Source organism: Solea senegalensis, linkage group LG3, assembly GCF_019176455.1.
Source record: "Solea senegalensis isolate Sse05_10M linkage group LG3, IFAPA_SoseM_1, whole genome shotgun sequence".
NCBI classification, from domain to species: Eukaryota; Metazoa; Chordata; class Actinopteri; order Pleuronectiformes; family Soleidae; genus Solea; species Solea senegalensis.
Window position 1 is genome coordinate 32,981,349 of NC_058023.1, and position 14,150 is coordinate 32,995,498.

The 14,150-nt window shown below is 44.2% G+C and overlaps 1 protein-coding gene across 1 annotated transcript in view; it reads left to right on the plus strand.

Moving 5' to 3' along the window:
- The first annotated feature begins 366 nt into the window (after positions 1–366).
- The window catches only part of LOC122766794 (thyrotropin-releasing hormone-degrading ectoenzyme-like), a 94,374-nt gene continuing 80,590 nt past the window's right edge, over positions 367–14,150 (plus strand). Inside the window, exons 1-3 of the mRNA XM_044021961.1 lie at positions 367–2,632; positions 4,886–5,130; positions 10,504–10,780. Coding sequence (XP_043877896.1) covers positions 2,135–2,632; positions 4,886–5,130; positions 10,504–10,780 — 1,020 coding nt within the window. The 5' untranslated portion in view covers positions 367–2,134. The remainder of the gene's footprint in view (positions 2,633–4,885; positions 5,131–10,503; positions 10,781–14,150) is intronic.

Here is a 14,150-nt window from a genome sequence, read left to right on the forward strand (position 1 = left end):
ATCATTCATCATCATTACATTTCTTTTGTTTAAAAAAGAAAAGATGACAATAGAGTGATGAGTGAAGCTCTCTCTACTCCCCTCTCCCTCTCTCTCGCTCCCTTTCTTTTCCTCTCTCCCTCCCTATCTCCATTGTTTTCTCCTCCTCTCTGTCTCTCCCCCTTCTTTCTCTCCCTGTCTCCCCATCTCTCCCTTCACCCTCTCTCACTTTGTCTCCTTCCCTCCCTTTTTCTTCATTCCTCATATTCTCTCTCTCTCTCTCTCTCTCTCGCGGTTTGGGCTCGTGCTCACACGAGCACCGCCGATCAGGAGCCACGAGGACCCCCACCCATCATCATCCTCCTCCTCCTCTAACACACACACACACACACACACACACACCTTCACCTCCATCCTCATCCTCCTCTTCTTCGGTGGATGGAGAGAATAATAACAGCGGAGCTTCATCATCATCTTCATCACCTTCATCCTCACTGTGCAGCATCACAGCATCGTCTTCATCATCATCTTCATCATCGTCGTCTCCTCGCGCTGCTGCGCTGAAAAGTTGAGGAGGATCAAACCGGGAGAAGCGGAGGAGCTGTCGCGTGCCGCTAACCCGGGATAATCCGCAGCACGCGCGTCATTAGCGGACTGAGTGGAAACGGATCCGGTGCTTTTGTAAAAATTGATTTTAAAAAGCAAATATTAAAGGATTTACTGTGAATTTACCGGACGAAGAATCCTGAAAAAAACACATGTTTGCTTCACGGACTCGATCACGGATCAGTACCGGCGCTGAAACCCGGTATTGAAGCGGTTTAACGGATGTTTGTGACGCTAACGTAACGGACGGTCCCGGGTGTGGATGCGACCGACGGTGGGTTTTTTTCTACCGGGGAGAAATGAGAGGCTGTGACCGGGACACGCGCTGCTCATCCCGGGACTGAGCACCGGGAGGGAGAGGAGAAGTTACCGCGGGGACCGGGGGAGTTCAGGCGGACCTTTACCTGCTTTACCGGCTCATCATTAACACCAGGATCAACCCGTTATAGGAACCGGATCGATCGAGACCGTCAACGGATTTTAAAACCCGCTTCTTTGTGTCCGGATCCATCAGTTTGATCAGCTGGACAGAATTAACGATCCGAGAGGGATCACGAAAAAAAAACTAAGTCAAAATTAAAGCAAAATCGGATTAAAAGAAAATTTTCCCTCAAAAAATAACAAAATTTGTCTGGAGCTCAGATTTTAAACCATTTTAGAACAAAATCTACAAACGAAAATATCAATTAAATGAACACATGAATGTTTGGTCAGTTCTTTATTGTGTAATGTAATCATCAGCGGCTCCCGACCCTGACCCTAATGTTCTGCGTGGCGTTTTAATTTCCCACGAACAACAGTAATAACAATAATCCCGTAACGCCGCGTTGGGGATTTATTTGCGCGCGTTATTGCCCGGGTGGAGCTGTTGTTGAACTCGGAAGAAATCAACTTTACGACGTCCGGCGGGGCGCGGAAGTCGTCCCCCCGCGTTCGTTTAAGACCTCGCTCTCTTTGACTGCACGTCGGTCAAGTTTGTGTGGAGTTCACGGCGAGGATCGTCGTCCGACGGCGCGTCCTCCTCGAGCTCCGCTCCGCTGTGACTCAAGCTCTTTGCTGTGAAAGTCCATGGATGGTACGTTCACTGTACAGCCACATCCTCAACGGCATACCACCACCTCCTCCTCCTCCTCCTTCCTCTCAGCCTCCTCCTGAAATCAAGCCATGCTGCATTGATTTTTTCCTTTCTTTCCTGTTTCCCCCTCCTCGCCGCTAAAACCAGAACGCACACGGCCACTTCGCCCTCTCTCGACTGTCGGGTTTGTTTCCTGAAATGTGAGCCATGTACGCGCCGCGTTCGTGTCAGAGCTGAAGGACGTCCGGCGGCGCCCGAGGTCAGAGGTCATGTTTTCACAGATGTAACTCGCCCCCGGGAGGTTCGGCAGAAACAGGAAGCCGGAGAGGAGTTTGAATCTGGGACGAATGAAACACCCAAACAGAGTTTTTCCTCTGACTCGAGTATAAATGTTCCTTCATTTGAGCTGGAACCTGTTTCTCACTTTGACCCTTCAGGACATTTCTCTGTTGTTAAAGTGACACTTGAAGCTAAATGGGACTCAACGACAGCAGCCCGGGCACCATGCGGAATGGCCGCGGCCTCTCGGACCAGTGGGCCGAGTCCGTGGTGGTCCGGCCCCGTACCACGGAGCGCCACATCACAGTGCACAAACGTCTGGTTCTGGGCTTTGCTCTGTCCATCCTCACCCTCATCATCGTCACGGCCGTGGCCGTGGTGCTCAGCATCCGCTTCGAGGAGTGCGATGGGCAGAATCGCGAGGCAGCGGCCGGGGGGTCGGGTTCCAGAGGTTCCGGAGGGTCGGCCAAGTTGAACGGGAGCAGAGGGGAGAGGACGGGGGAGAGGGGGGACGAGGAGGCGGCGGTTCAGCCGTGGAGAAACTTGCGGCTGCCCGGCTCAGTGAGGCCGCGTCATTACGACCTGCGGCTCGCGGTCTACATGGACAACTTCACCTTCTCTGGAGAAGTTAGCATTGAGCTGGAGTGTGTCAACGCCACACGCTTCATCGTCCTACACGCCGATCGACTCGAGGTACGTTGTCCGACATGAGAAGTTAGTCCTGTAAAAGTTTACTGAACGTTCTCGTCAACAGGGAGTTTGCAGTATATTGGATAAATCTTGGTAGTCCCTGGGACGTCAGAACTCCTTAAGCCTGATTCGTGCTTCATTCCTCAACAATTTTGATAATTGTTGCTCTACAAGACTTGAGAGATGTTGCCAATTTGTCCTTTTCGGGAGACGATTGAAGTCTCTGGTCTTACGGGTTTGTCAGCTTTTTCTTTTCTTTGGTTCCGTATCTGATCGTGGTGTTCTCGGATTTGAAAATGGATTGATTTTAAGAAGTTGTTGATAAAATTGAGGAGGAAAAGATTTTACTGGTAGAGCAAGAAACAGGGGATGCATCTTTTTGAAACTAAACAAGAGAGGAATGGGGAGGAAATGTTTTGGTCTGACGGCTGAAGATAAAAAGTCAACGTTGAGAGAGATTGTGCGATTCTTATGATCTGCCTTTGAGCAACATGTGGAATGGTCTAGAACGATTGTACGACCTCACATAGGGAGCCAGTCTAAGTTAGACAAACCTATTGTGTGTCAGTTCTTGGGTGACCTTGACCTAACATGCTAACATCGTTATACTTCTGTCCCCAAATAACCTGATGTTTCTTGGCAGTAAATTTGTCGATTTTACTATCGATTACTCTCCCACACCAGCAGTGGATCAACAACTCCTGTGCGGCTGTGATGTTAAAATCGCTGGTTTTCTCTATGGGGTTTGGTGTGGGAGAGCGAGCGCTTAACAAATGTGAATTGAATCGCCTTCTGATGACAATCAGATCCCCCTCCCTTTGCCTCTGCCATTTACGGCATTTAAGTATATCGTTAAGTACGAGTTGGTACTTTCCCTGAAAACTCATTCCAGACTGATCCGTTGGTCGGGTTTGGACCTCTGCTCGGCTCTGCGTGTCAGAAAAACCGTCCACTCTCAGACAAAAGAATGTGTATTTCTAGATTTGGCCTCCGAGGTTTCCTTAACGAGGCTAATTAACAGTCAAAGTTGCTGCCTCAGCCCAATTTTTTTAGACAAGAGGCGCGGTGAGAGAAAGCCTCAGAGAAACGCCTGAGCGTCGAGATTTTTCAGGCCGGTCATCTTCGCCTAATGTGAGTCAGGGAGGAATCTGTCTAATTTGGGCAGAGGCCAATTAAAAACCCTGCAGCCCCTGTTGTTTGTGTGCGAGCACGCTGTGAATAAAGAGGTGTCAGTCTGGTGGTAGCCGGGTCTCCTGAGGTATTCTAACACTTAATTCGTTGTGAAAAGGGAAAATTGTCAGCACGGGTAACGGCCAAAAATGAACAAACAAACGGAAGAAAAACAACCCCTCCTGCAACGATCGCATTATTCTCCCAAGTCAAAGAAACGTTCAGCGTACCGACAAAAAAAAAGCAAAAGTAGAAAAGATCTGAAAACATCATCACGGTTTTTGAAGTGCAGACATTCATTAACTCTGCACCAAAGCCCACAGAGAAAATCAGTGATTTAACGTCACAGCACACAGGAGCTGTCGATCCACTGCTGCCTCCATCAGTAACTTCAAATGTCTTATTTTGTGACTTCGGTTTGAAGTCCTTCATTCACATTTACCTCAGTGACACAAAGTGACCACACGAGGCAGCAGTAGACTAGCAGCTCCTGTGTCCCCGCCAGCTAAAATCACTGATTTTCTCTATGGGGTATAGCAGGTCTGAAGGGGACTGCAGAGTCGGTTCTTTTGGTCTGGTTTTCTTCACCTGAAGCAACGTTTGTTTCTCTGTGAAAATGAATCTGTCGATGGACTCCGACACAGCAATGTTGAGGAAATCACCGACCGACCGACCGATAAACCGACCGACCGGCAGACAGCACAATTAAAGGGGCCGTTTGTTTGTTGGTGTCTCTGAACGTTTGAAGGCGTGGCGTTCGCTGACTCGCCAGAAAAAGACTTGAAAGACGTCCTTTTAATCCCCGGCGTTTCCTCTCGGTGTCAGCAGCCGCTCTGTTTGTATCGATCACTCCATTCATCACACTCGTCATCTCGTCATCGTCGCCACTGCTGCCACGTGATTTCCCATCATGCCCAGCGGCTATTTCCAGTTCCATTTTTACTCCATCGTCGTCTGTCGTTTTAACTTCCTGTTGTTTATTGACATTAAAGTTTTATTTACTGACTCAACACTAAAGTTTACTAAACTCAGTCAGAGGTTTGTTCCTCTTCACTCGTTCAGTCTAACTCCTCCTCCTTCTTCCAGGTCGACCGTGTGACGGTGACGGCGGAGGGAGGCGTTGGCGGTCGCCCCAACAACCGTCCCGGGGGCGGAGTCATGCGCGTCCACCGCCACTTCGCCTTCCCGGCCAATCAGATGTACGTGGTGGTGCTGCACCGCGAGATGAAGCCCATGAGGGTTTACCGCCTGAACGTGAGCTTCGACGCCGCCATCGAGGACGAGCTGCTCGGCTTCTTCAGGAGCTCGTACACGCTGCAGAGGGAGCGGCGGTACGCCGACACACGCACGCACACACACGCAAACGGTGGTTTGTGAAAATCAGAAAATCAGCCTGAGGTCATCACCCCGAACCTACCCCGTCCCAATCTAGAGCAGATGTCCCTAATTAAGTGGTCTTTAGTGTGAGGTTCATCTCCAGAGGGATCCAATGACACACAAACACACACACACACACACTGTAAAACACACTGAATCATTTTTTCTGCAGCAGCAGGTGGTTCCGAGAAAAGGTCAGAGCTTCACATCCACGACATTGATTAACTCTCACACACACACACACACACACACACACACACACACACACACACACACACACACACACACACACACACCACTCACTCCCTCCTTATGAATTTCCCATAAGCATCTGCTGCAGAGTTGTTTCCACATCAGATTTCTTCCCCACGGTGCTGATGGGAAACAGACTGTGTGCTGATACATTTATTATTTCATGCATGGGTTTGTGTGTGTGTGTGTGTGTGTGTGTGTGTCACCGCAGTAAAATAACATCTTTATAACATGACGTCCTCTCCACTCTCCTCTCCCACAAAGTCTTATTTAATTAATCTATAACAAAGCCAGATTTTCACATTATAAGTCTTTCTGTGATTAAAGGTCCTTAAATAGAAAGTGCATAAATCAGTGATTTTGTTGATCCACTGCTGCTTCTGTCAGTTAATTCAAATGTGTTATTTTGTAGAATTCGGCGTTTAAAAACCTTCCTTCAGATTGACCTCAGTGACACTAAGTGACCACACGAGGCAGCAGTAGACCAGCAGCTCCTGTGTCCCTGTGAGCTTAAATCACTGGTTTTCTCGCCAAAACCTGGTCCTAATGAGGCAGAGGAACTTTGTAAGTTTAAGATTAAGGTTTGCATTGTGGTCAGTCTTTGTTTAGTCTGTTTAAATGAATGAACGTCCTGACAAGACCAACTGGACAAACCTGTGTGTGTGTGTGTGTGTGTTCTTGTATATGTATCTTTGCGAGGACCAAACACATACAAACCAGAGGAAGTTAAGGACATTTTTTTGTGGGTTTTTTTTTCTTAAATTTAAAAGGATTTTTTTGAGGATTAAGACCTGGTTTTCTGGCTTATGTGTGTGTGCGCTTGTATTTGATTTGTCACCTTGTCAGGACCTGCAGTCCTCATGGAGACCAAAATCTGGTCCCAATATTGAGGCAGAACCTCATTTTCTGAGGAACTGGTTAAATTTGGGATTAAGATTTGAATTGTGGTTATGGGTTAAGGTTTGGATTAGTCATTAACTGGTTAAGTATTAGGGTTAGACCATGGACCATGGAGGCCATTAGTCCTCCATGGAGACCGAATGTGGTCCTAATGAGGCAGAACCTCATTTCTGGCTAAGTTTAAGACTTGAATTGTGGTTAGGTTAATGTAAGTTAAGGTTAGGGAATAAATGTGGATGCAGAGACCTGAGAAGAATAGCTGTACACACCTCTGTGTGTGTGTGTGTGTGTGTTCTTGTATGTGTCTCTGTGTGAGGACCATAACATTCACACACTTCTAAATGGTTAATGTGTGGTTTTAGGGTTTGAATCAGGTTTAGGTTAAAGCTCAGTTGTGATGGTCAGGTCTGTGTGTGTCCTCCGTACAAACACACACACACACACACACACACACACACACACACACACACTGTTTTCCAGCTTCCTTCTGAGTAAAGCAACACTTTATTTTTGACTTTATAAACAAAACAGCTGTTTATTCGTTTCCTTGTTTATTCGGTTCGTCACCAGATTAACACGTTAAATATTAATGAGCGCAGACGGCTGCCTTCTCAAGAGTGTGAGTCAAATCATTTCTCCTCGTCGCCGTCTGAAATTTAAAAACACACACACACACACACACACACACACACAGACACACACTGCTCTCTCTGTCTGTGTTGTGTGTTTTCTTGTTTCCCTCTCTGTGACCGCGCTTGTGTCGTTAAACATTTAACTAAGCGCTTGTCGTTTGATGTGCGACGACGCCGCCGCTCTGACGCTCCGTCTGCTCTCGCAACGATCCGATATCGATCTGTTATCGATCCAAGCAGCAGCAGCAGCAGCAGCAGCAGCAGATTAAAATATTGAATCACAATTACTCACACATTTTTATCTATTCTAAATGTCCCTTCATTTCTTTTTGTCCCATTATTTTTTTCTTATTTTAATGCTCTCATCAGCATAGAAAAATGGATCGTCTTGCTTTGTGCTAATGTTTTTTTTTTTATTGAGACAATACCTCTGTCACTCTGCATATTTAGAGTTATTCCTCTTATTGTGAGAGCTGCACAATAACAAGAGAGGCTGTGTATCATAATGTGCCGTTCTTCAGCGCCGTGGGTTTAATGTGTTGTTGCCATAACGAGCTAATCCGAGCTAAAGGAGCTAGCGGTCTTCGGTGGTCTCCTCACTATGGTTCGGGGGGTCTGCCAGCTTGGTTACTAACATATGTATATGTACATATATGTATATATATGTACATATATGTATATACATATACATGTATGTATATACATATACATACATGTATATATATATATATATATACACATATATGTATATGTATAATAATGTCAAACATTTAGTCATTTCTGTTCTTCTGTCGTTTCTGATGAGAAAAAAACCATCAGCAAATGGATGTGTGTGTGTGTGTGTGTGTGTGTGTGTGTGTGTGTGTCCTACGTGTGTGTGTCAGGTTGTCAGTCAGGATTACTATGACGACAAGTGTATCGTGGCAGCAACGTGTGTGTGTGCGATTCTGATTCTCTCTCTCTAGATTCCGATTCATTCATTTTGTATTTTTTCATTTTGTAAGTTGATTGTGTGCCTGGTTTAAAACAATAGGGCAATAAAAGCACTGGTTAAAGGTCAAAGGTCAGAGGTCGCTCTCTCCTCTCGCTTTGTCTCTCTCTAAATTAAATTACATTCAATATAAAAGGTCTTCATTGTTGTGGGAAATGTACGTTTACGTTGCCAAAGCAACGAAATATGAGTCATTTACATAAAAATGAAACAAAATTGTGTCCAAACAAGATAAGTTATACAAAAAAATCAAGTTATACAAAAAAATCAGCAATATTAAAACATGACCATGTAGGATAATTACACTTACACAGTTATATAACACAACGTGTTTCACTACTGACTGAACATTATTTTGAATATATAAATCAAACGTTAAAGGCTGGAAAAGTCGTACGATTAAAACATCAAAGCATTATAACAAAACAAGAACACTCCTCTGAAGCCTAACACTGCCCATTTTGGGGGGCGGAGTCTGGGACAAACAAACCGGAAGCGTGGTCGAGGAAAACCAATAGTAAAAGTTGAATGCAGTCACTGGTGTTTGACCAGAGGGGGGCAGTAGATTCCGACACCGATTAATATCACAACATGTATAAAGACTGAAAAAAAGCTGGTTTCGGAGTTTAGTTCCATGTGAATCCGAACAAACGCTTTGGCTCGTAGTTTTGCGATGTTTGTAGAGCGCTAAGTCTAAGTTTCCGTCGACAGCTGCATATTTGAAACAAAACAAAACAGTCTGTGCGACTTTAAGAAACCCATGTTCAGTCAGAGTCACATGTTTACGCATGTTTTTTAGAGTCTTGTTTTAATTGCACAAAGGCGATAATTAGGTTTTTTGACCGTGGTGTGAATGCAGCCACCGTGTGGCGCTGCTGTAATTGACTGTGTGTGTGTGTGTGTGAGTGAGTGGTGGAAACGCAGCGAGGCAGAGCAGAGTCTCTCCTCCTCCTCCTGCCGCCGCCGCCGCCGCTCCTCATCAATTCACTGTCCATTTGTGGGGAAATGATTGTGCTGTTTCCTCTCGTAACAGATTCAGTTTCACAGTAAATTAAAAAATCCTCGCGGGTCCATTCTGCTGTGACTCACCGACACTCGGCCATGTTCAAACTATATATCCAGTCTAATTAGGTCGCAGCAGGGTCTTGCCTCCATTACCACAGGTCTCGGCTCTTATTTTTGTCGTCGTCCTCTTCCACAAATCCTCTCCGGATCCTCTTTGTGTCGTCTTTTCTCTTTGCCTTTTTTATTTAACTGTCCTGTCCTTCCTCGTCCTCTTCCTCCTCCTCTGTGGCAGTGAGACGTCGTGTTCCTGTTGTTGCAAATGTCAATGTGAAAAATATTGTAATCGACTGGAGCAGAATGATGAGGTTTTAAGATGAGATGTTGTTTCAGACTCCTCGTGTGTGAACGCCGGGAAACAGCGACACAAACCTGGGCCGTCAGGACGGTCGAGGCCTTCGTTGACGTCCGGTGATGATTTAAGTCGATTCCTTCCTCCACCATAAATCAGACCTGCTCGCTGATTTTGTAAAATCACCTGCGAGGGGTTTGACACGAGCAAAACCTTTAGAGTTCTCACGTCCTAATTGCAGATCGCTGCAAATTCAGCGATCTCACTCCGACTTTGTGTCATTTTAACGCCTTATATCTAATTAACTAATGAATTAATCTCAGAACTGTTTGAATTCAGACTTCGCAGGTTATGCTTTTTGACCTGTACGTGGGTTGCTGCGGCAAACATGATCGTAAATGTCCACTCTGACGTTGTTACTGTAGCATTTAAAAAAAATTACTTCCTTTCCCCAAGGTAAAAAAATGTCACGATAGTACAATAAACTTTACACGACAATATTTAAAACATGAAGAATTCAATGATGTTTCTTAAATGGTAAGTCCATACTTCAGTGACTGCTTACTTAGTTGAGCATCTGTGACCACAAGGTGGCAGCAGCATCGTATTATAGTAGAATATTTTTTTTTAATGCAATGTTTCGTTATTAGACTTTCATCAGGTGAAACTAAAAAAAGTAAATCTAGGGAAAGAAGCAACAGTTCGGTGGAGGTGGGCGAAACAGTAGGATCTCAAAATGATATCCCGATATTCTGTCACGGTATCACAGTGATGATATTTGTGTTTTGATATTATATGGATCAGTATATACTTCAAATGAATCTGCGAATGAAAAAACATACAGAAAACAGCAAATTAAAACTTGATAATTAGGTGGTGGGCCGCATGAAAGTGACTGCCGTGTCGCAAGTGGCCTCCAGGCCGCGGGTTTGAAACCTCTGCTTTAACTGGTTGTTTTTAAGCATCAGTAGAACACCATGTACATATATAATAGAGAGATTTTTGAGCAAACAACTTGTTTTTGCTACGAGCTAATCTTCAGGCTCCCAAAGAACACCCAAGAAAGACCCCAAAAAATCTGTGACACATCTGTGGGTCCCAACCCAGTGTTTGGGGACCATTGCCTGAACACACAATCATGCAGAAAGTGTCAGAAACCGTGATGATAACATTTCCATTTCTCTTGTTTTTCACACAGTTACCTCGCCGTGACCCAGTTCAGTCCGATCCACGCCCGGAAGGCCTTCCCGTGCTTCGACGAGCCGGTCTACAAGGCCACGTTCTCTCTCGCCCTCCGCCACGACCAGCAGTACACCTCGCTCTCCAACATGCCCGTAGAGAGCAGCTCGCTGCCGGACGACGACGGCACCGTGACCAACCGCTTCGCCCGGACGCCCCGCATGTCCACGTACTACCTCGCCTGGGCCGTGTGCAACTTCACCTACAAGGAGACGCAGACGGACGGCGGCGTGACGGTCAGTCCTCTCACACACACACAAAAAACATGTCCTGATGGTTTTAGGGTTTTCTTTGACGCAGTTTTAGTTTTAATTTTTTTTTTCCTGCTTTTACGAAACACATCTATGGATTTTTCCTGTGAGTCCTAAATGATGGAAAACCTTTTAAAAAACAAGAGGTACGGAAGCCCTGATGGACAAGTTTGAAAAAAGTTAGGTTTAAAAGTTAGGGTTAGTTTACTTTGGCGGTTGCCGGGGGGCACATTTAAAAAAAAAAAGGATGATTTTACTGCTTTTATTTGTCTTTTAGAAAGAAAATAAACTTTTTTTTAAATAATAATAATAAAAAAATGATGGTGATGACGGGGTAGTGTGTATAATATGTAAAATGTGTTTTTCTTATACTGATTTTGACCATTAGGTGGTGCCGTGCCACCACTGTCCTACTCTAAAGTGTGCATTTTCAAAGGTTTTCTACGAGGAATGCTTTTGGAAGTCAGTTGACGTAGTTTAAGAACAAATAACGATAATGAAAATCATTGAATTAATCATACATGGAAATATATGATATTTTCTTATCATATGCTGTTATTTACTGACAAAGTTACCCATCGTTTTCACCAACAAAAAAACCTTCATGAGTAAACACCATTAACACAACACATAAAATCATAAACATTAAAATAATAATCAAACAACATCCTCGCACAAAGGTATTTTCTTTCTCTAATATTTATCTCACGATTACGACATAATTATCCCCCGTTCCTTCAGATGAGACCAAAGGTCTTATTTATTCACGGATCTCCTTCTTCTGGGCGTCATTTAACGATCTAATTATGCAGCAGACACCAAACACTGTCACTGTTTTTCGTCTCCGTCCTCTCTGCTCCTGCGTCTCGCGGCGCCGCCGCAGAACCCGCCAAGGATTCATCGTTAACGTACAGGAAGTCGGAGGCTCAACCCCGATCACCTCTAAAGTGGTTTTCATATCATTAAATCTTTATCTGTGGGATTTAAAACACTGCACTTGTTCTCACCAGACAAGAATCTGCATAATGAAGTTTTGATTAGGGAATAACAGCTTTTACATCCCATGATAACCAGACAAAAGAGGTCAATTCAGTATGAAAGAGCCATAAAGGGAAAGCATTTTCCCCAAAGCATTGACTCAGAGGAGGTGGGAACTTCTCCTCCCCCGATTATTATCTTATAAACTATCACAAAGGCATGAAAAGAAAGCTGCTAAAATTAGACAAGAGAAACTGTAAAAACATCCATTTTCTGCCACTTTCCATGGAAGAGACGGAGCCCGAACAGAGACGCGTTCACAATCACCGCCTTGAATCATTTGAGAGAAACTTCTGGAACATCTAGAAAATTAAAAGTTCAGGTCTTTAGAAACCTCTCAGCTTCTCCGACATTTAGCTGACTCCTGTAAAAGTGTTTCAATCTAGAGTGCTAGAGTAGGTGGGGGGTGTGCTGTAGGTAATGTGGTTGTTAGGGTATGTAGGGTAGAGTGATTGGTAGGATGGGAAGGTAGGTAGGTAGGTATTGTGGCTGCTTGGTAGGACGTTGGTCGCTAGTGTGGCTAGGGAGATGGTTGGTAGTTTGGTTGCTAGGGTAGGTAAGATGGTAGCTTGGTAGGATGGGTAGGTTATTTCCAAGGGTAGATGTTAGGTAGGGTGGTTGCTAAGGTAGGTTGTGTGTTAGGTAGATGGCATGGTTTGTTGGTTTGCAGGTATTTAGGTAGGTAGGTTGCTAGGGTAAGTTGGTAGAGTAGGTAGGTAGGTAGTTAGGTTGGGGAATTTTTTGAAGGTTTACAGCACCTGGTATTGCGAGGTTATCGTCCAGACCTGACCAGATTATCTCCTGTAATCAGGCCGGATCAGTCGTATTCAGAGTGATGTGAATGTCAGCAGAGATAAACGATAAGGAAACACATTTGTTTGCTTGTTTTCCTGTCACTTCATTTCTTTGGGGAATTTTGCCAAATGTGATCAAACACTGAACAAACACTGACGACGGAGATGAACGTTCAGTTCAAGTGTGGAGATTAGAAACTGTGTCAAAGGAACAGGATTAACCAGATCATCAGAATAACTCCGCTTATCGCCGTGTTGCGAGTGCAGTCGTAAATCACCAGCGTTTCCCCGTTAAGAAGCTTAATAACATCACCATCTGCTGTCAGGGAATAATGAGCCATTAAAGTGTCGAAGGTCTCGAAAACGCACTCTGTCATGTTGATAAGTTTGAGTTTGTATCGCAGCAAAACAATAATCTGCACATAGATGTGGAATTTATACTAAAAAATACTTACTACTACTCATTCTAAAACATCCACAGATCAGACTTTGTATTTACGTATATCTACAGTACATATTTATATATGTACACATACACACATATATATATCATTATACTCAGTGGTTCAGAGCCACATTTCCCACAATACTTAGCAAAATGTAAACATCAACTTTGCAAGATTTTTTTTCCCTCTTGTAATTAAAAGGAGAAGCCCATTTTCTCTTAACATAACGTTTTGCTAATGCATAGCTAATGTTAGCATTAGCAAATGTGGAGGTTTTAAAAATAAATCGTAAACTCACATTTGCAACACAAGATTATTTTGAAGAAAACAACATGGCACTCAATTTGTGGCGAGCTAGCTCGTGCTAACATTAGCTGTGTAATAGCACAGTTGCTAACTTATGCTTACGACACAAGGTTTTGGCAACACCAGCTAGCATGCTATTGGATTAATTCTAACACAACGAAAAAAAGTTGGTAAAAAAATACGTTAATTTTGTACGTACACGATAAGACGGGCTTTGAACTGGACATTGATCACGACACAAGAATTAGCCACTTTATTTCCATTGCCTCTTTGCCTCTGCTGAAGTTAGCATGCATATTGTGACTGAAGGTCGCCACCACCTGCTCACATTAGGGAACTACAGAGAAAACTCTGTAAATAATTATTTCTCAGCTAAATATCTCTGACATTCTTCCTTTGGTGTGCTGAGATTATTGGATAATAACACGCTCTGGAAGTGAGTGCATGCTCAGATTAGACTCAGTGTGATTTCTCACTAATGGCATGAATTGGTTTGTGAGTGTTTGTAACACACACACACACACACACACACACACACACAGCTGCTGCTGTCGACCGCGGTGACAGACGAACAACACGAGCTAATGCTAACACTACAGCTGAGCCTCGCAGAGCGAGACAAAGTTTGATTTGAATATTTTAAACAATCACAACAAAGAATCAGCCGCGCTGAGTCCAAGCTTTGGGTCAGAGGTCGTAGAAACAAGAAGCATAAATAATATTTTATATACAGAGTGAATGTGTAGCTATCACTCTGACCTTTAGTTTCTG